The following is a 22,011-nucleotide window of genomic DNA, read 5'->3' as shown; positions in this document are numbered from 1 at the left end:
TTCCTAGACCAGCTGGAGTTCCCGAAGGTTGAGGAACAGGAGATGACAGGACTGGGAGCGCAGATTGAGGTGGAGGAGGTGGTAAAAGGAATTGGGAACATGCAGGCAGGGAAGGCCCCGGGACCGGATGGGTTCCCGGGGGAGTTCTATAGGAAATACGTGGACCTGCTGGCCCCACTTCTGACAAGAACCTTTAATGAGGCTAGGGAGAGGGGGACACTACCCCCGACGATGTCGGAGGCGACGATATCGCTGATCCTGAAAAGAGACAAAGACCCGCTGCAGTGCGGGTCATACAGGCCTATTTCCCTCTTGAACGTAGATGCCAAGCTTTTGGCAAAGGTGATGGCGACGAGGATAGAGGACTGTGTCCCTGGGGTGGTGCATGATGATCAAACGGGGTTTGTTAAAGGGAGGCAATTGAATGCTAACATACGGAGGCTGTTGGGGGTGATGATGATGCCCCCACCGGAGGGGGAGGCGGAGATAGTGGTGGCGATGGATGCAGAGAAAGCATTTGATAGAGTGGAGTGGGACTACCTGTGGGAAGTACTGAGGAGATTTGGATTTGGAGAGGGGTTCATTAGATGGGTTCAGCTCCTGTACAGGGCCCCGGTGGCAAGTGTGATTACAAATAGGCAACGATCTGACCACTTCCGACTACATAGGGGTACAAGACAGGGATGTCCCCTGTTCCCGTTACTGTTTGCGTTGGCAATTGAGCCATTGGCCATAGCGCTGAGGGGCTCTAGGAAGTGGAGGGGGGTACTTAGAGGAGGATAAGAGCATCGGGTGTCATTATACGCAAATGTTTTGTTGTTGTATGTTGCGGACCCAGTGGAGGGGATGCCTGAGATAATGCAGACACTCAGGGAGTTTGGAGAATTTTCAGGATATAAATTGAATATGGGGAAGAGTGAACTGTTCGTGATGCACCCCGGGGAACAGGGCAGGGGAATAGACGATTTACCGTTGAGGAGGGTAAGAAGAGACTTCCGGCATTTAGGGACCCAGGTGGCCAGGAACTGGGGAACCTTGCATAAGCTTAACTTGGCACGACTGGTAGAGCAGATGGAAGAGGACTTTAGGAGGTGGGACATGGCGCCCCTGTCATTGGCGGGCAGGGTGCAGGCGGTTGAAATGGTGGTCCTTCCGAGATTTCTTTTTGTGTTCCAGTGCCTCCCTGTACTGATTACAAAGGCCTTTTTCAAGAAGGTGGACAAGAGTATTATGAGCTTTGTGTGGGCTGGAAAGACCCCAAGAGTAAAGAGGGGGTTCCTGCAGCGCAGTAGGGACAGAGGGGGACTGGCACTGCCGAGTCTAAGGGATTATTAGTGGGCCGCCAACGTGTCAATGATATGTAAGTGGATGAGGGAAGTGGAAGGAGCGGCGTGGAAAAGACTGGAGATGGCGTCCTCTAGGGGAACTAGCTTAAAAGCACTGGCGACGGCGCCGTTACCGTTCTCCCCGAAAATATACACCACAAACCCAGTGGTGGTGGCAACTCTGAAAGTTTGGGGGCAGTGGAGACGACATAAGGGAGTGACGGGTGCCTCAGTGTGGTCCCCGATAAGGAACAACCATAGGTTCGTCCCGGGAAGGATAGATGGGGGATTTAAATCTTGGCAGCGAGCAGGAATTGTGAAATTGCAGGACTTGTTCTTAGACGGGACGTTCGCGAGTCTGGGAGCACTGACAGAAAAATATGGGTTGCCACCTGGGAATGCATTTCGCTACATGCAAGTGAGGGCATTTGTGAGGCAACAGGTGAGGGAATTTCCGCAGCTCCCGGCGCAAGAGATCCAGGACCGAGTGATTTTGGGGGCATGGGTGGGTGATGGTAGGGTGTCAGATATATATAGGGGAATGAGAGACGAGGGGGAGATGATGGTAGAGGAGCTGAAGGGAAAATGGGAAGAGGAGCTGGGGGAAGAGATTGAGGAGGGGCTGTGGGCAGATGCCCTAAGTAGGGTAAACTCTTTGTCCTCGTGTGCCAGGCTCAGCCTGATACAATTCAGGGTTCTACACAGGGCGCATATGACGGGAGCAAGGCTGAGTAGGTTTTTTGGAGTGGAAGATAGGTGCGGGAGATGAGCAGGAACCCCTGCGAACCACACCCACATGTTTTGGTCATGTCCGGTATTGCATGGGTTCTGGGTGGGTGTGGCAAAAGTGATCTCGAAGGTGGTGGGGGTCCGGGTCAAACCAAGCTGGGGGTTGGCTATATTTGGGGTTGCAGATGAGCCGGGAGTGCAGGAGGCGAGAGAGGCCGACGTGTTGGCCTTTGCGTCCCTAGTAGCCCGGCGAAGGATTCTACTTATGTGGAAAGAAGCTAAGCCCCCGGGTGTGGCGGACTGGATCAACGCCATGGCAGGGTTTATAAAACTGGAACGGATAAAATATGCATTAAGATGTTCGGCTCAGGGGTTCACCGGGCGGTGGCAACCGTTCCTCGACTATCTCGCAGAGCGATAAGGGAAAATAGGAAAGGCAGCAGCAGCCCAGCGGGGTGGGGGGGGCTCATTTGGGTCTTCAGGGGTTTTATGTGTGTGTTTATATATTAGTTATTTATATTTGATTTCACAAAGTTACTATTTTAGTTATTATTTCTGTTGTTTCTTATTTTGTTGTTGGCAGTTGCCTTAGTTAGCATATTATTTATTTAAAAAACGATCAATATATATATTATTACAAAGTTGTAAAATGGGAAATTTTTGTTTGATCGAAAAACTTTAATAAAATATATATACTTTTTTTAAAATAGGGTTAGTTCGTCCTTGTTGTGATTGAGGATCGCTCTCCCGTTAGAACGAATGACTTTCGGGCTTTTCTTTTTTCCGTTGGTTTTGGTTTTGAGAATCCGTGCATTATCTTTCTTGGACCCTGGTAGGCCTCTTGTTATCCTGGTGAGGACTGGGTTCTGTTTGACTATTCTTTCAAAATAGAGTTTGTCTTTTCTCATAGTACGGGCCCTACCTCAAAGGGTGCCTATTTTATGGGTGTCTTGACGGCTCTCCTTCCTCTGGACTGGGGTCCCCTCCTGGCTAACGGCAGAATGTTTATCCTTTCTCTTTGAATTTAGGTGGGAGTGGCGCCTTCCCCTGGTTGGGACTGGGTATGTGCAGGCTTGGCAGGGTGTAGGTGTTGGGAATGTGTAGAAGATCCTAGGGTGATATTGTCCTGAGTTTTTTTTCAGGTCAGCACTGGGCTAGGACAGGCTTGGCACCGTGGTCGATATCTTGTTGTCCCCAAGTTGGCAATGCCACCCTCTGATGGTACCTGTGGGTGGAGTTCGGAAGCTCTGGGTTTGGTAGCTAGGTGTATGGAGATTTTCAGATGGGCCGAGTGCTATACCGAGTAGATATTCTGCTGCCTGTTCCCTGGCTTTTGGACTGCTGGTTCTCCTCTTTGTTGGCTTTGCGTGGTTGCTCAAGAAGTTGGGGGTCTGGGTTGGGTACTGATCTCCTGTCATCCATGTGATTAGTTCTGATATTTTTTGCTTTTTCTTCCTTTTCTCTCTTTTCTGAGAGTCCCCAAGGGAACTCTTCTCTGTACTTGCTTTTCCCTTGAGCTACTTGAGGTAAAGTTTAGCTCTCACATATGTGGAAGGTGGTTGTGTCTAGGTGTTCTGGCTGTTTGGGAGTAGGTCCACCTTGAGCATTCATTTGGTGGTACTGGTTGCTGGTATGGGTTCCCCGATGCCGGGGGAGGTGGGTTGACCCTCCCTCCCAGGACACCCCTTTTGGTGGGCGTCTGGACGGCTCCCTTCTCCCTGGAGTGGGGGTCCCCCTTTTGACTGGGACTGAAGGTTATCCTTACTTAAATTTCAGGCCTCATGGTTTTCCTGTCGTTCTCCTTGTTGGTGTGTTATTTGCTTGGTGGTCAGATAGCCTATTCCCTTTTGTTGGTCACATCACCTGTGCTGTGATGAACCTGGACCTGGGATCCAGTGGGTTGGCTCTGGTAGCTCTGGTTTTTACTCTTTTCTCCTTTTTCTGTGGGAGATCTGAGGTCTGAGAATAACTTGGACCTGTTGCCGCTGGTCCTTTCTTCATAGGGCATGTTCTACCCAAATGGGAACAGAGTCCCATAGCACGATTAGTCGGATATTTCTGGGGGCCTGTGATCCCTGGGAGACCCCACAAGTACCATTCTGCCTGGTGCCCGTTTGTGGAGACCAGTACTGAACGGCACTCGGTTGAGTTCTTCAAGGTGGGCTAGATCTCATGCCTTGGTTAGACCAGATCGCGGGAATGCATATTAGAATGAGGATACCTGTCTCACTCTAATATGCAGATTTACCAGAAAGTGATCCTGGCCACAATGGGCGGGATTCACATTGCGATCGACGTTTTGCAAGATCGTGTTAGATCTCATCAGGTGTGGCAAGCCAGATAGATCCCAGAAGTGGAATCTCTCGGCATTTATTGGCCGCGGTGCTTTTCGAGCGCAAAGTGACCGGTAGATTTTGCCCATAATTTTGTAATCGTATGATTGATGCCTCTTCTGTCCTGGGCCTGGATGGCGGTTGGATTGAGTTGTAGGGTACAAATATAATTCCCCTTTAGTATTGGGATGCTCATGAATTTTCTCCTGTTTTCTTTGGTAGTGACGGGCATGTTGCATTTCTATGTTGTTGACAGGTCTTGTACCATGGAGAAAAAATGTTGGGGTTACTGTTTTTAACTCGTCTGTTGAGATGTTTGCAATGATTCTTGTTCTGTGCTCTACCTGTTTTGCATTGATACCTATTTTTACCTTTTGTTGCGATATTTGTAAATTTTTTAAAAAATCTAATAAAAAAGAACAAAAAAAAAGAATCCATAATGAGTACGCTCATTACTGGACTGAAGCTTCTTGTGACCAGTATAATTCCCTTAGATTGATTAAAATCGCCATCTTCGCCTTCCAAAGTTTGCATATTTTGTGTCAGCTCAAAAACCCTTTGGTTCCATTTCTGGCAATTTATCACATAATGATATTTTGAATCCCATCTGAATCACTTGTTTATAATTCTTTGGTATTCCTGGGTTCATTCTTCTGTTATTATTATTCCATTTCTATTATCTGCCAGGCCTGCGAAAAAAAAGTCTCCTTCCTATTTTCTTTTAACTGTAACGCCTCTGTTGTATTAATGCTTGCCTCCCATATCTGAACAGCCTTGAAAAACTGCAAGCATTGAATCCACCATGTTTTATGACACTGCCCAATGTTCCACAGCTTTGCCATAATGGCCAATGGAAATTACTGCTTTCCCGGGATTTTTTTTCAAGCCTCAGACATCTAATCCCGAAGTGTGTCTCTTTATGAGAATCTTGCTCCAGTTAAGACCAGGAGCTTTAGCATACTCCAACAGCTTGAAGCAAACACTGAACCAGGAATTTCCATTTCTGCAATCTTGAATATAGCCTGTTAAATTCCATGATGCATTCTTCTATGAAATAACTGCAGTGATATGCATCACTGTAAATACACAAGGGGTTAATGTAAATATACTCCAACTAAGTAAACACTAGAGGGAGCACCAGCAACATCTTAACATGCAGACATACAGCTAATGAACACATAGAATAGGACACGACCAATGGGCAGTCAAGTCACCCAGAGGTGACACTACCACAAGGGGGCAACCCATATAAAAGGACAGGGCACACATGCTCTTTCTCTTTCCACAGGCGACACTTAGAGAGAAGGACAGGGGCAGATCAGAAGCATTACACCCACCGCGTGGCTTAGAGCAGACTGGTTAGTTAGACTGAGTTACTATAACAAGATTAGCAGGAGAGTCGAACTCAAGTAGGAGAATTGTTAACTGTTCAATAAATGTGTTAAACCTATCTCCAAGTCTGAACCTTCCTTTGTCCGAGCATACATCAAGGAAGCAGCTTATGCTACATGAAGAAGCATAACACAACATGCCTGTTGAATCTATATAGTTCAACTCAACATATCCGTGACTACCAGCAACAGCACCCAGGCAAGATGTTCGAGATTCCGGTTCCTCAGCAGCTCAGGAACACATAGAATAGGACACGACCAATGGGCAGTCAAGACACCCAGAGGTGACACTACCACAAGGGGGCAACCCATATAAAAGGACAGGGCACATATGCTCACACATGCTCAATCTCAGGGCCGACTGGCGTGCATTCAAGCAGAGATTTGAGATTTACATGGTAGTATCCGACCTAGATGGCGTGGCCGATGCTGAGAAGATAAAGCTTCTACTCACCATTGCGGGTGAAAGTGCAACAGAAATCTTCAACTCCTTCAGGTACTCCAAAGGGCAAAACAAGAGAGACTCCAGACAGTCCTGGACAAGTTTGAAAACTACTGCGAGGTAAACACAACAGAAGAAATCGGTAAAACTGGCCCCTATACTCACCACGAGGCAAAGGATAGGCTTGCAACAGCAGAGGCAAATGGCAGAGTTGATTGGCAGCCATCTTGCGAAAGGAGCCGCACATGTGCAGTTACCCAGAAGACACGAACTGGCAAAATGGTGTTTTGCGCATGCGCGAGAAGCCGCGCATGCGCAGTTGCGAAAAGGGCGCACAGTACAGGAAAAGCGATCTGTGCATGCGCAATCCATTCCTACACTCTACGCCACAAGCTTCATGACGTCAGAGGCCCCAGACCACGCCCATTTAAGGGGAAATGCCTGAAAATAGTGGAAAAAAAGTTTAAAGCCAGAAAACACAATTCTTTCACCTGGAATGACAGCACAATGCCTGAACTTCAACCAGTAGCTGAAAGTAACCTCCGCAGAACCCTGCAACAAGCAGTTAGCACCGCCCTAAGAGATTATTTAGTCCTTGAAGACTACGACTCAGACGTTGATTTCTTCCTTGGACATAGCGAGCACAATGACGGCTCCGACTCAAAAAGTGATGATGTGGTCCTTGAAGACTACGACTCGGAAGATGATTTCATCATTGGACGTGGCGACCTCAGTACCAAATCTGAACCGCATCGAGATGTGTTGTACAGTGAAGAATCCGACACAGACATGGATGAGTTCTTCGGATTTGAGGATCCTCAGCCCAGCATAGACGACATCCCGACCCGTGAGTACAGGATTCTGCTGCGGCCTGAAGCCAAGAGACAGAGAGAGGTACAAGCCCACAGAGAGTGGCCTGACGCCAAGAGACAGAGAGAGGTACAAGCCCACAGAGAGCGGCCTGACGCCACACCAGTGGTCCACGCACCACGAAAAGTGCTCCACGCACCACGAACAGTGCTCCATGCACCACGAAGAGTCCCCGACTCCACACAGAGAGTGGTCCACGCACCACGAAGTGTCCCCGACTCCACACAGAGTGGTGCACGCACCACGAAGAGTCCCGACTCCGCACAGAAAGCGATGACAGACTCCACAGCGAGACCACTGCACGTCTCCACACAGAGAACACAGAAAGACTTCACAGCGAGACCACTGCATGACTCCACACAGGGAGCGATGCCAAACTCCACAGAGAGAGTGATACAAGCCTCCACAGCGAGCTCGTTGACAGACTCCACGATGGAAGCAACGCAAGACTCCAGAGTGCAGTCCTTGCATGAAGAAGACCATGAAGGTCTAGCAACCTTATCTGAGCAACCAACAGCAGACGATGCAAGTCTGCCACGCTCAAGTGCACAGCAAGATGACTATGACAGTCTACCACGCTCACGTGAACAACAAAAAGACTGTGACAGTCTACCCAGATTATTTGAGCCACCAGAAGAAGACTCTGACAGTCTACCCAGCTCATCTAACTGACAAGAAGACACTGAAGGGATACCCACTGTATGTGCGACAAGTGACAAAGGCTTCACAATTCCCATACAAGATGTGCGACATCTCAGCGAGACTGACAGACCTCAGCTAGTATGTACAGAGGCACTCGACAATCAAAGTGAGGCTACTAGTGACTCCAGTGACACCACGTTAATTCAAACCTCATCCACTCAAGCCTCTCCACAAGAAAATGCATTCCTGAACGTTTTGACTCCGGACGGGGAGCATCAAGACACTTCAGATGATTCAAGTGACACCTCAGATGATTCAAGTGACTCAGGACGGGGAGTGTCAAGAAACCAAAGCTGATTCAGGTGAACCTGAAAGGACTCCAGATGGGGAGCATCGACAAGCCAAAGATGATTCTAGTGAACCGGACATGACTCCAGACGGGGAGCGCCGAGGAATCAGAGACGCACGCTCAATGAAACAGCAGATGCCAAAAAGGACACTGACACAAGTAACTTTGTGAAAGTCTTGAATTCTCCACTCGGTGTGGTCATTGAGCGCAACACGCACAACAACAAAACCTACAAAAACAACAATAAAGACTACTACAAGAAGTGTACCAGAGGCAACAAACTCAACAACAAGCACGTCAATAACAACGATGACTACCGACGATAGAACAACAACTGGTATGACATGGTACAACTCTGCCAATGCAGGACACTGTGACAGCAAGTTTTCTTTGTGAAAACAAGAAAGCCACTCGACCATATGAATTCATGAACTTTGGACTCATACATATTATTTGGTATTCTATAATCATCACTGTCATCATGATTTGTACATGTCATCACTTATCTACCTATTTTGTTCAATTTTCTTTAACCAAGTACAGAAAATATGTAACATGAAAAAGGGGGGATGTGGTGATATGCATCACTGTAAATACACAAGGGGTTAATGTAAATATACTCCAACTAAGTAAACACTAGAGGGAGCACCAGAGACATCATGACATGCAGACATACAGCTAATGAACACATAGAATAGGACACGACCAATGGGCAGTCAAGACACCCAGAGGTGACACTACCACAAGGGGGCAACCCATATAAAAGGATAGGGCACACATGCTCTTTCTCGTTCTACAGGCGACACTTAGCGAGAAGGACAGGGGCAGATCAGAAGCATCACACCCACCGCGTGGCTTAGAGCAGACTGGTTAGTTAGACTGAGTTACTATAACAAGATTAGCAAGGGAGTCGAACTCAAGTAGGAGAATTGTTAACTGTTCAATAAATGTGTTAAACCTATCTCCAAGTCTGAGCCTTCCTTTGTCCGAGCATACATCAAGGAAGCAGCTTATGCTACATGAAGAAACATAACACAATAATAACCATCCGTTTTTCTAAATGTATCAAAGGCTGACCATGCCTCAGATGCTTATAGTAGATCATCCATCTTATAAATTTTATCCAAAAAGCTGAGTAGGTTACCAAACATTCCTCAGTGACCACCTGATGAGCCTCTAGTGCTGAAAAAACTTTGCACCTGATCCTGCATATGTTAGGAAGTGACAGTGCCCAGGCCATACCTTCATTTTTCATAAGGTTCAGACTCAGAGAACAAGTGGAAAATCATACCCTGAGACTTTACATTTGCTTTCAAAGAGTAACTTCAATCACAACCTTCTGTCTGAAATAAAATATCCTCCACGGGATTCTCAGTTCTGAGACTAAGTGTTGACGCCAACGCAGAATTTGTGAACTTTCATGATAGCAAAACTGGAGCCACACCTGGACTGATTCCACCACTGTTAAGGGGCTAGCACCGGTGCCACGTGGAACACAATCGATTCTAATGAGAAACGGTGCCGGATTCGCCGGTTCTGCAATTGACACTCAGGAGACTGACAAGCTGCAGCCGCATATACACACTTCACTCCCCACACACACCATCCCAGCCAAGATGGCAATAAGACACGCATCCCCATGCTTCGCAGATGCCTGGACGCTGTGGAGGAGAGGAGGAGGATTCTGTACCCTGGCCCGGGAAGGAAGCTGCCAGCCGTTGACATCCACCATGTCTGGGCGCAGGTGGCAGAGGCAATCAGCACCGTGGACAACGTAGTCCGGATTGGCTGGCAGTGCCATAAAAAATTGCACAACCTCCTCAGGGTGGCCAAGGTGAGTAGGCAGCACTGTCCCTGGCACCAGCCCCGTCCCACACACACATAACCCTACCCCCCAACCCGGAGGCCGGCCGAATCCCCACATGCCGATATCCATACCGGTCGCCATGGATGGGTGCCCTGGCCACTGAGGCCACCAGCTGCTCATCCCCTAGGCTGCATGAGTCGTACTGTCTAACACTGGCATTTTAATGGATCCAAGCTAGATGGTGAAGTACAAAAAAGGACACAGGTCCTTTCCTTGTTCGTCGGATTATTCACAGGATGCAGCAATGCAGATTTATGCCTCCTAATTTCTACCCTGGTGTTTGAGCTGATGATCTTTATATCTGTGTTCTCAGTCCTTACCCAAAAATGTCCCATTCCCTGGGTATCTGCAACAGCATAATAAACCAACCATCAACATCTGACTTCAAAGACCTGTCAACGGTGCTGCAAGAATTTCAAAGACTTCACCACAAAATCAAGGAGAGTCTATGAATCTTCAAAGGATATCTCATTAATCACTGCACCACCAAACTTGCATGATGGTCAATGCACCAAGCTATCAGCCATCTCTCCTCATATCTCTTTATGTCGATCAGTATCCGATTTTCATTGATACATTTTAAGTGAAGTGCCTCAGGATGTTTTATTATGTTAATGGAACTACATAAATGCAAGTTACTGTTCATCATACACACAGTATTTATGTATCATCCGTTCAGGGTTATAGGTAATAGAATAGAAAATCTAATTGTAATAAGTTTGTTGCATTTTGCATTAGTGATTGTTTTGTGCTGATGGATATGCTGAACTTTTACTTCTTTTGCATAAATAGAAGACAAAACTACTTCAGATGAAAGTCATGCAACCAGATAATTCATTACGTATTGTGACTACAACTATAGAAGGCATGAAACATTGGACTCAATATAACCACAAATGTGCATTACTATTTGAGGTCTTTGGTATGTACTGGTTTAGATTTCATTCTTGGTAAATGCGTGACGAGTTTCAGTATAAATATGCTTATATCTGGATTTCTATAAATGACAAGCAAAAACGGAAACTTTTTCAATTCTTTCTGCCACAATCCAGTTAATCAACCATTCAGAAATTTAATCTGAACTCACCAGAAAGGACAACGAAAATGTATATTAAAAAATGTAATCAGACTTCTAAAAATACGGTGCATTAGCAATTTAGTGTACAGAGTTGTTGAACTGTGGAACGTTTTGCACTTGAATCAAGGTTTAGTATCTCCATGCCGAGGCGCGGAATTTACTGCAATTCAAGTGAATTAAATGCAGAATGCATTGTCTAGTTGTGGCAGTGCAGCCCCTTTAAGGGGGCAGGCTCCACACACCATGTGACCGGCTCGGGGTTAATCGCACCGGAGCGTGTGAACCTCAGTAAATAGGGAGATTACACAGAGCCCTGGGAAGAGGGCCCTGGGCAATGTGGACCAGGAAGTGTAAAGACCGGTTGTAGAGTGTTGTGCCTGTTACCTAACTGCCCCAAACATATAACTTCATTAGGAGCTTGATGGGCGTCATTCTCCGCCAGCGGGAGTCTCCGTTTTGCCGGCGCCCGGGGGTTTCCCGACGGCGTGGGGCTGCCCCACAATGGGAAACCCCATTGACCGGCCGGTGTTACGGAGACTCCCGCCGGCCGGTCGGGGCAGAAATGTGGCGGGGCGGGTAGGAGAATTTCGCCCCATATCTTTGAAGGTACCAGACTCGAAGACCTTTGATCAGATAGTGAAATTAGTTAAAGAACATTGCAACTCAAGACCCTCGATTATTCTCCAACGTTATACGTTTAACTCTGTAGAGAAGGACCATGAAGAATCTGTCTCAGCCCTCATAGCCAGGCTTCGTCAACTTGCTGGTCACTGTGAGTTTGGGGCCACGCTTGGTGACATGTTGCACGACCGGCTGCTTTGTGGGATTCAGAGCCTTAATATCTGGATGAAGCTTCTGACAGAAACTACAATTATGTTGGGAAAAGCGATCGAGATAGCCCAGATGACTGAGTTCACTGTAAAAGGTGCCACTGAACTTTAAAGCGTGGCTGAAGGGGAGGTTAACCAAGTATGAGTTGGTATAGCTGCGAGGTCCCCAGTGGGATCAACAGGCACAGCACAGAAACAGACATGGTCCTCGGGACAGGACCGGAACCCAAGCAGCAGAAGGAATGGAGGCATCAAACCAAGTCCAAGGTGGACTTTGACTAAGTAGCTCACAAGGTAAATTTTGGCAGAGTCATCCAGACTTAAAATGTTAGCTCTGTTCTCTCTCCACAGATGCTGTCAGCCCTGCTGAGATTGTCCAGCATTTTCTTTTTATGTTTCAGATCCCAGCATTCGCATTTCTTTGCTTTTACCAACGTGGATCACTATCGTTGTGAGGTGGGACCATTGCCAGGAGAACTGCCATGTTCTGGAGTTCATGGGCTTCTGTTGCAAGCAAAGGAGGCACATTGAAGCATGTTGCTGCATGAGGCAAAGTGCGGCAATGCAAAAAACAGCAGCAGCAGTCCACAGTGCCACTGAACATACTGGGGAAGAGCTCTGAAGAAGAGCATGCAATGTATCAGTTGAATGCAGTTCAATTGAATAAGACGGCTCCAATTGAAATTGTCTTAAGGGTAAATGGGAAACCCTTTAAAATGGAAGTAAGTCGCCGTAGTGGGTGGGCAGACCTTCCAATATCTTGGTGCAAGAACGCAGCCTTTAAGCTTCAAGAGTACTACAGCCAAGCTTTCAACGTACACCAGGGAGATTGTGAAGATCCTCGGAACAGCCAATGCCCTAGTAATTTACAGAGGGCAGGAAGCTAATCTGCCTTCGGTTGTCTTGGAAGGACATAGACCATTCAGTTGGGAAGAGAACGGTTACAGAAGATTAGGCTCAACTGGCTGGAAATCTCCAAAATATCTGACGGCAAAATCCAAGATGACTTGAGGAGATGGAAGACGTCTTCCACAAGGAATTCGGCTGGATGAAGGGTGTAAAAGCCAAGATATATGTCAATCTGGATTCGACTCCCAAGCTCCTCAGAGCCAGACCAGTGCCATACGCATTGCATCAGAAGGCTGAAGCAGAGCTGAAAGAGATTGGAAGAGCTGGGTATAATCAAGCCAATCCAGTTTCCAGAGTGGGCGGCGCCAATAGTCCCTGTCGATCGGTATCTAATTTCCCAATTTGAAGATCCCTATGCCAAGCTGGCAGGGGGCCACACCTATTCAAAATTGGACCTCAGTCACGCCTACCTGCAACTAGCGTTGGATGAGCAGTCTCAGAGGTTTGCTACAACCAATAACCACAAAGGCATCTTCCAGTATACCAGACTGCCGTTCGGCATCACTTTAACCTGTGCTATCTTCCAGCGCATGACAGAAAATTTCCTGCAGGAAATTCTCACGGTGATGGTTTCCTTTGATGATCTGCTAGTCACTGGCACTATAGCAGAACACATGGCCAGCCTAGAGGAAATATTAAAAAGGTTTTGTGATGTGCGGGTCCACGTAAAACGTGAAAAATGTACTTTTCAGGCCTCAGATGTGCCGTCCCTAGGTTTTGCATTGATATGACAGGGTTGCACCCCTTGGAAGAAAGAAAAAGTCACGGTCATACAAGACACCAATTCCACCGGTATTTGTACGGTCGACGGTTCAACATAGTGACTGCCCACAAGCCATTACTGGGCTTGTTAAGTGAAGATAAGCCTTGATGAGGGTGCAGCTTGGGCCCTGCAGTTGGCAGCTTATAACTATGCTTTTCAGCACCGGCCTGGGACGCAAATTGCTAATGCAGATGCCCTGCCCAAGAGCTTTCGCCACCACTGATACCCCAGGAAATCATTCTAGCTCGAAGGTTCGTAAACACTCTGCCAATGTACCGGGCACATCCGCAGCTGGACCCAGTGACCCTATTCTTTCAATGCTTAAACGAATGATACAGTCTGGCTGGTGTTACGAGAAGTCTGAGCAACTGAGGCCCTACTTTACTCGCCAACTTGACGTGTGATTCTGTAGGGATCATGAGTGGCTGTTCTGTCTCAGGCGAGGGGGCTCCGCCTTCAAGAGTTACACAGCATCCACCCAGGGCAGACAGTGATAAAGGTGCTGGGGCGCAGGCATAGATAAAGCTATTGAAGAACTAGTACAACAGTGCTACACTTGCCAAATGCAGCAATCTTTTCTGCCTTCTTGGGAATGGCCAGGTCGCCCTGGACCAGCATCCACGTTGATTGCAGACCCATTTATGGGCAAGATGTTTTTGGTACTGGTAGATGCCCACTCAAAGTGGCAACCAGTTCAAGAGCTGGGACCCACTATCTCAGCAGCAATGATAGATGCCTTGCTCCGAGTGTTTACCATTCATGGACTAAATCATACATTTCTTAGAAATAATGCAGACCCCACCACCATCATTCCCCCCCCCCAGGCGATTCCAGAGATGGGGTAACCCCAGGTTAAAGAGGTGTGAATTGTATCAAGCCAGGACAGTTGGTAGGATTTCGCAGGCCAGATGGTGAGGGATGAATGTAATGCGACATGAATCCCAGGTCCCGGTTGAGGCCGCACTCATGTGTGCGGAACTTGGCTATAAGTTTCTGCTCTGCGATTCTGCGTTGTTGCGCGTCCTGAAGGCCGCCTTGGAGAACGCTTATCCGGAGATCAGAGGCTGAATGCCCTTGACTGCTGAAGTGTTCCCCGACTGGAAGGGAACATTTTTGCCTGGTGATTGTCGCGCGATGTCCGTTCATTCGTTGTCGCAGCGTCTGCATGGTCTCGCCAATGTACCACGCTTCGGGACATCCTTTCCTGCAGCGTATGAGGTAGACTACCAACTGTCGGTGCATACTCGATTGGCCGAATGGCCTCCTTCTGCACTGTATGTTCTATGACCAGTAAAAATCATATGTAAGCTATTGCTGCTAGCATTGGCTTTGGGTTCTTTGGATAGGACCAAACTTGAGAATTCATTCTCAGGCTATTCCCCAATTGAATGCCCCTGTCAGTTAGTGAGGACATTGTGGACCAAATAACTTCTAATATGTGCGGCACGATAGCACAGTGGTTAGCACTGTTGCTTCACAGTGCCAGGGTTCGATTCCTGGCTTGGGTCATTGTGCGGAGTCTGTACGTTCTCCCACAAATCCCAAAAGACATGCTTGTTAGGTGAATTGGACATTCTGAATTCTCCCTCGGTGTACCTGAACAGGCGCCAAAGTATGCCGACTAGGGGATTTTTACAGTAACTTCATTGCAGTGTAATGTAAGCCTACTTGTGACAGTAATAAAGATTATTATTATCCAGTCTGATTGTAGAATCATCCGTATAAAGATAAGGTAAGTCAATGTAAAATTATAATAAAATAAATTCAGGCCAAGAACTTCTCTCTCTCTTCATTTAGCACCTTCATTGATGAGGGTTATTAATCGTGTCTCCATAATACCATGATATTACAATGGGGCAAGGAAAAGAGGCCGTGGAAAAGAGGCCGTGGAAAAGAGACTTCAGTAGGTACATGGACTGAACTTGTGCTGTTCGCATTATTAAGCGTACACTCTAACCAACTGAGCTAATTGGTGCCCTTAAACTAGCTAGCTACTTTAATGCCAAGCAGACAATACTCCAACCAGATTCAAAAAGGACACAAGAAGACACAAAAAATTATTACCTAACAGTAGATGGCGGACTAATCCTGGCTATTGTGCATGCATAGAGAGCAACAGCAGAGAGCCACTGACAATGAAATATAGAACACCGTACTGACACAATTAAATAGGGAAAGGTTAAGTGGAGGTATTGTTGAAGTACTCAATACTTAAATGATCAAATGTGGCTCCTCGTACTTTGTTCCTGGCAGATTAGTTAACCTAATTCTGTCTGCTAACATTCCAGTATTATTGTTTGTTGCTTTGAGGATGACAGCATAACATGTCATGGAGACTCAAGCTAACTGGATATTGCCTGTAAAATTCTTTGAATGGGAAAGATCGCAGCCTGTAGCAGTAGCTGGTTTTATTAGATATCCAAATGCAAACAATTTTGAACTGCTACCAGGTACCTGGCAGAGGTTCTTTGTAGGCTATTACTGAATATAAAGCAAACCCTACACTGTTTAAAGTTTATTAGCAGTCAGAAACTATGTGCACTTGAATTTCCCGATTGAAGATTGCAGATACCAGAACTAAAGGGTCAGGTGTGGTGGATTAATCAGATGGGATCAATGTGAATATCATGGCCGGGATTCTCCGTTTGGGAAACTAAGGCTAAAACTATTCTCCAGAAAGGTTTCTAAGTCTGGTAGCGAGCGGGAACCACTGCAAGCTTCCCGGTGCATGGTCCGGTGAGGCTGACAACACTATTCATTGTTAATTGGTTCATTTAACAAGACCTCATGGCTTCACACTGCAAATGAAGGCTTGCCAGCCGATTCGCTGGGACGGCACTCACCAGTCCCCACTGCCCCCCGCAAGCAAAGTCGAGCAGCACTTGAAATAGCAGTTGCGCAACCAACCCCACTCAGCTCGCAGCCATGGCGCCGAGACGACCAGCTCCAAGGTTTGGAGAAGCAGACCTGGAGACCCTCCTCGATGCGGTCGAGGCCAGGAGGGATGTACTGATCCCTCGAGGGTCTTGGAGGGTGAGCCACAGGGCAGCCAGTGCTGCATGGCAGCGGCCGTAAGCTCAGGCAGTGAGACCAGGCCTCCAGTGCCGCGTGGGCGGCACGGTAGCACGGTGGTTAGCACTGTTGCTTCACAGCACCAGGATCCCAGGTTCGATTCCCGTTTTCGGTCACTGTCTGTGTGGAGTCTGCACGTTCTCCCCATGTCAGCGTGGGTTTCCTCTGGGTGCTCGGGTTTCCTCCCACAAGTCCCGAAAAAAGTACTTGCTAGATGAATTGGACATTCTGAATTCTCCCACTGTGGACCCGAGCATTCGCCAGACTAGGCGATTTTCATAGTAACTTCATTGCAGTGTTAATGTAAGCTTACTTGTGACAATAATAAAGATTATTAGAAGGTCAACAACCTCAGGACTTCCGGCGGCAGCATGTAGGAGGAGGTCACACATTGGATGGCTCCTGTTTGAGGCTTGATTTTTAGAATTTAACACCAGGTCCCAGGGGCAATTTTTGGTTAAATAAGTACAGGAAGACCTAAGGAAGAAAGATGTCCAAAACTCCAAAGGAAAGCTACGTGAAGAAGGGGGCGAGTGAAGGTTCGCCGTCGAGTGGAAGGGTCGGTTCAGCAACTGGAAGGATGGCGGAGGCTGGGTCGCTGCGTGGGGCCACACTGTTCACGGCAGAAAAGATAACCGAGGTGATGGTTGTGGAATTTGAAAAACAAATGGAGGTGATGAGGAAGGAGATGATGGCAGTATTGAAGGTGCGGGTGGAGGAGGCGATTGCCCCGGTGAAGGCAGCGGTGTCGAAGGCATCGGCCGAGGTGCGGGAGCAGGGTGAGAAACTGAAGGGAGTGGAAGAGGCCTTGTCGCAACACAGTGATCAACCCACCTCGATGGGTGAGGAGCTGCAGAGGATGGTAGAGGCCAACAAGGGTCTGCGAGCCAAAGTGGAGGACCTGGAACACAGATCTAGGCGCCAAAATCTGAGGATCTTGGGTCTGCCCGAAGGGGTGTAGGGCCCGAAGCAGATGGAGTATTTTGCCAAGATGTTGGTGGAGCTGTTGGGGGAGGGGGAAGATCTCTCTCGGTACCAACTGGATCGGGCTCTTGGTTTTGGACTGAGGTTAGGGGGTGTTCAGGAGTTTATGTAGCTCTATTTGTCACTCCATGTTGTTATATGTGCTAAATGAGTTGACGTTGCCTATTTGGACAAGGTAAGAGTTGGGATTTTTCTTTTGCAATTATGGTTCTTTGGGGTTTGTGCATTTACACTGGGGTTATGTATTGAAGGGGATTTCTTTGTTTTCCTGGGAACGGGCACGGGGGAGGGGATTAGAGGGGAGTGAAGCCTGGACAGGGGGCTCTACACTGGCTAGCTCAAGCTGGCCAGTGAGTGGGAGTGTGGTGGGGGAGTGGCTGCGGCCATCAGAGCCTGGTAGATCAGGTTTTGATGAGCCTAGGAGGTGTGAAAAGTTGGGGGAGGGGACTGATACTGGGAGGTATTTTCGAGAGGAAGTGGATGAGAGGATTCTGGGAGGGGTGGGGCACGATGGTAACAGTGGGACAGGGTGGGCCAAGCCCAGTGGGCAGGGCCTGGAGTTAAGAGGAAATGGGGGGGGTGGGGGGTGGGGTGGTGAGAGACCCCAGTTAGGATAGTTATGTGGAATGTGAGAAGGTTGTTGGAGGGTGGTTTTTCAGGGTCATGAAAATGAAATGAAATGAAAATCACTTATTGTCACAAGTCGGCTTCAAATGAAGTTACTGTGAAAAGCCCCTAGTCGTCACATTCCGGCGCCTGTTCGGGGAGGCTGTTACGGGAATCATCTCGGGGCCAGTGCTCGTGAACTTGGAACCGAGGCAGTAACTCCCTCGCGAGACAGCAGTTGAAGCACTGCTGAGCCTCTGGAACAGCCCCTGGTAGCCATTTTCGGGGGTCGGACTGACTTGGGCAGGAGGTGGGTGCGGAAGGTGTTGTCTTTAGTTACACTGTTTATGGATTGTTGATTTGTGGGTTTTTAAATCTGGAATGTACGGGTGGATGTTTTGGTCTGTATATTGAGCGGGGCGCGGTTTGTGTGTGGGGGATTGTTACTGTATTTGTTTTTGTTCTTTCTTTGGTTGTTTATTGATGAAAATGTTGAAAATGAGGAGAATAAAAAGATTTTTTTAAAAGGTCAACGACCTACACCGGGGGCAGCAGGGGTGAGTTGGACCCCCCCGCCCCAGCACTGTGAACTATGCGTGTGGCTAATGATGCTCTCTCTGTGTCTCCACAGGAGAAGCTCACCCACAATCGTCGGGAGAGTGCCCAGAGACCGGCGGAGGGGTGCCTGACGTAAGAATCCTCATGACATTTGAGGAATGCTCCCTGGAGGTGACTAGGGGGGTCGAGGACATTGCAGTCACCAATGCGAGCCAAAGAGGTCGGCGCAAGCCGTAATGTTGAGGATTTATTTGGCCCCACCCGGATGGACTGTTACAGGTGAGTTGTTATTGCCATGCAGACGGACCTATCCCTCCCACTGATTACTTGTTCATTCTCCCGCAGGTCTTCCAGCCAACGGCGCTGGCCCATCAGGGGTGGCCCACTCCCCTACCTCCCATGAGACCACCTCGGAGGAGAGCTCCAAGGATGCCACAGTTGATGAGTTGCAGCTGTCATCCCCTCCCTCCACCAGCACAGATACATGCACCTTGCTGGGAAACGTCAGTGGACAGGCTTCTGGGGCACAATCTAGTGAGCACCACACAGTTGCTGATGCACATCAGGTGGAGGCAGTAACTCCCACGCGGGACAGCAGTTGGAGCAGTTTACCCAGAGTTGATGGTGATGTTAGGGAACGGCCGAGACATTCAGAGGGAGATGTCAGCGCCACGCCAGCAAGTTCATAACCAATTGGAGGAATCTCAGAGGCTATGGGCGCAGGAGATGTCGCCGTCATTGCGTGGCACCAAGGCCGACACGGCTAGGGTGGCGACCGCAGTAAAGATCCTGCCGCACAGCGGCGGGAGCATTAATGAAGGTGTCCAAGGGGTGGCGCAACCGGTGACGGCCATGGCTGAGGGCCTCGGCAGACTGTCCGACTCGATGGGGGACGTGATACAGTGCTGCAGGACATGTCCCGCTGTGGAGCTTGTCTTAGTCGCAGGTGGGCATTGCCGGGTCACTGCAGGGCATGGCCCAATCATTGCTAAGCATTGCCGAGGGCGTCGACACCATGGTGCAGACAATGGGGAGCCGCCAGGGCTAGCAGAGCCAGATGACGCAGGGGCAGCCGGGGCTCTAACCAGTTTCCCCTCCTTTCCGAGGTGAACCCCCACGGCCCTATGGGCACTGATCGGAAGGAAGGGAAGCTGGAGTGGAATGTGTGTTGCTGGAGAGGGGGAGGGGCTTTGTGGGGTCTTTGGGAAGAGGGAGGGTGGGGATAGTAGGGGGCACCATCGGGATAGTGGGGGAATGGTGTACACTTGGACGAGGAACATTAAGACACCCTCAACACAACCAGTATGACACCTCTGGCTCTTTGTCCTGTGATGCAGGCCTACCCTCGACCCGCTCCCCCACCAAACACTCCCTGCCCATGCACACACGGCTGTGGACATGTGCCTGGAGCTGGAGCCTATCCCCTGGGTGATCAAAGGTTGGCTACTGCGTCTGTGGTGCTGCCTCCCGCACTGTTCAAGCACAGTGTCCATGCATCAAGGTGTGATTGGGATGCTAGGCAATGAGCCCACATGCTACCTGGTCAGGTTGATAGCAAGCAGAGCTGGCTGGACTCCGAATTTCATTCTCTGCAGTGGGAGGAAAAGAGGCAGAAATGTTAGCAAGATGAATATTCCCATGACCATCCAAAGCCACTATGTTACATGGTAACCCTGAGTTGTACTGCAGCGTCACCCTCAACAAGCCATTGCCACCCCAACCCCTCACCCGGCCATCTCGCTATGTTGCTGTCCGCACTGCACCCTTGTCGCCGACAATGAGTGGCACCTGGCCGTGATATGGGGATCCTCTATCCTCACAACCTGTCCTTGTCAACAGGGTGGCTGCAGCAACCCATGACAGCAATAGGATCCGTGATCCCTGTCCTCTTTCCCCCAGTGGCGTCTACTGTGGATCTCCTCACTAGATCGGCCATGTGTTCGATTTTCAGAACAGTGTGATAGAGAGCTGGTCAGGTTTACTGGTTGTTGGCAGGGTTGATGGAAGCAGGGGCACAGGCAGCGCTAGGAGACAACACGTGATTCTCAGGGGTGGGCTAACTGATAGGGTCACTCTTGAGGCCACTGCCCTGAGAGGGGCAGTGTACCAGGGAGGGCACCAAAGATCACGGTGCTTGTGTTCTTTGTTTGGGGTGAGCTCTGCTATTCCCCTGCTTCCCCTGCAGTGGGGCTACGCTTCTGATGAGTGCCCTGACAATTGTCAGCATCTGGTGTGCCGGTGATTAAACATGGCCACGCCTATCCCGCCAATGATACTGCTGGGGTCGGAGGTTTCCTGAATGACTGCCTGGGTGGGTCTCATGATGAACAGAGGTCCTCTGAACATTTGCACGACACAGTGAACAGTCAGCAGTGTGAACATGGGCCTGCGGGTGCAGGGCACAAAACTTGATAACGATGCCAGCGAGGTCGGAGCATAGCGTCGGAATCAGAGGCGGGTGCAAATCACGATTTTTCAATTGCGCACTACTGTCCGCCTAATCGCAATTCTCGCTGCCGGTGTCGTGAAGCGGAGAATTCAGCCCCATATTTGATGGCTAGTATCATGAAAAATCACAAAAAAATGATCAAAGGCATTTCTGATGTAGATCAATATGAAAAACCTTTTCAATTTATTTTATGTTCTGTTGGGCAATGTAATTTGAAAATATAACATCGCAGAAATTCAGTTGTATTGCTTATGTTGACCGTAAAATATATTCACTGAATGGTAACCCGTTCTCAGATGGCAATGTTAATTCATTCCAAAACTAGTTGATGTAGGAAATGAGATTCCAATTGACACTAGATTTATTTATAGAATGCTACATTATAAATATCTACCTCTTCTCTAATCAACATTCAGTGCCCCAGAGTTTCTCTTTATATTATGTTTCCACCTGGTTTCAAAACAAGGTGCTTTTGCATATAAAACAAATGAGATAAGCACTACACTATTGAAACAACGCACAGAGTTCCTCTTTATTCTCTTTTGAGAAAACAAATATCAATAAATTAAACAAATGAGAGGGGGTGACATATGCCCTGTTTATATTCTTTTAATATATAAACCAAAAATCAACAAATAAAACAAAAATGAGAGAGGGTGATATTCGCTCGTGGGGCATAAAGCCTATTTATACCCTTTTTAATATATAAACCAAAAATCAATAAATAAAAACAACATGAGGTGGGGTGAAAGCCCTGGGGGCACTATAACTAATGTTATAGTGAAGATGCACCCAGCTCCCGTGGCGCCCTCTG

At 48.3% G+C, this 22,011-nt stretch overlaps 1 protein-coding gene across 3 annotated transcripts in view; it reads left to right on the top strand.

The window, feature by feature from the left end:
* Nucleotides 1-22,011, top strand: part of spata22 (spermatogenesis associated 22) — a 168,651-nt gene that overhangs the window by 82,124 nt on the left and 64,516 nt on the right. For all 3 annotated transcript variants that reach the window (XM_072469744.1, XM_072469746.1, XM_072469747.1), the window contains exon 8: nt 10,741-10,870. In XM_072469744.1, coding sequence (XP_072325845.1) covers nt 10,741-10,870 — 130 coding nt within the window. The remainder of the gene's footprint in view (nt 1-10,740; nt 10,871-22,011) is intronic.

The sequence above is a fragment of the Scyliorhinus torazame genome, chromosome 12 (genome assembly GCF_047496885.1).
Source record: "Scyliorhinus torazame isolate Kashiwa2021f chromosome 12, sScyTor2.1, whole genome shotgun sequence".
In the NCBI taxonomy this organism is placed as follows: domain Eukaryota; kingdom Metazoa; phylum Chordata; class Chondrichthyes; order Carcharhiniformes; family Scyliorhinidae; genus Scyliorhinus; species Scyliorhinus torazame.
Note: the sequence above shows the minus strand (reverse complement) of the source record. Positions and strands in the feature narration are given on the sequence as shown.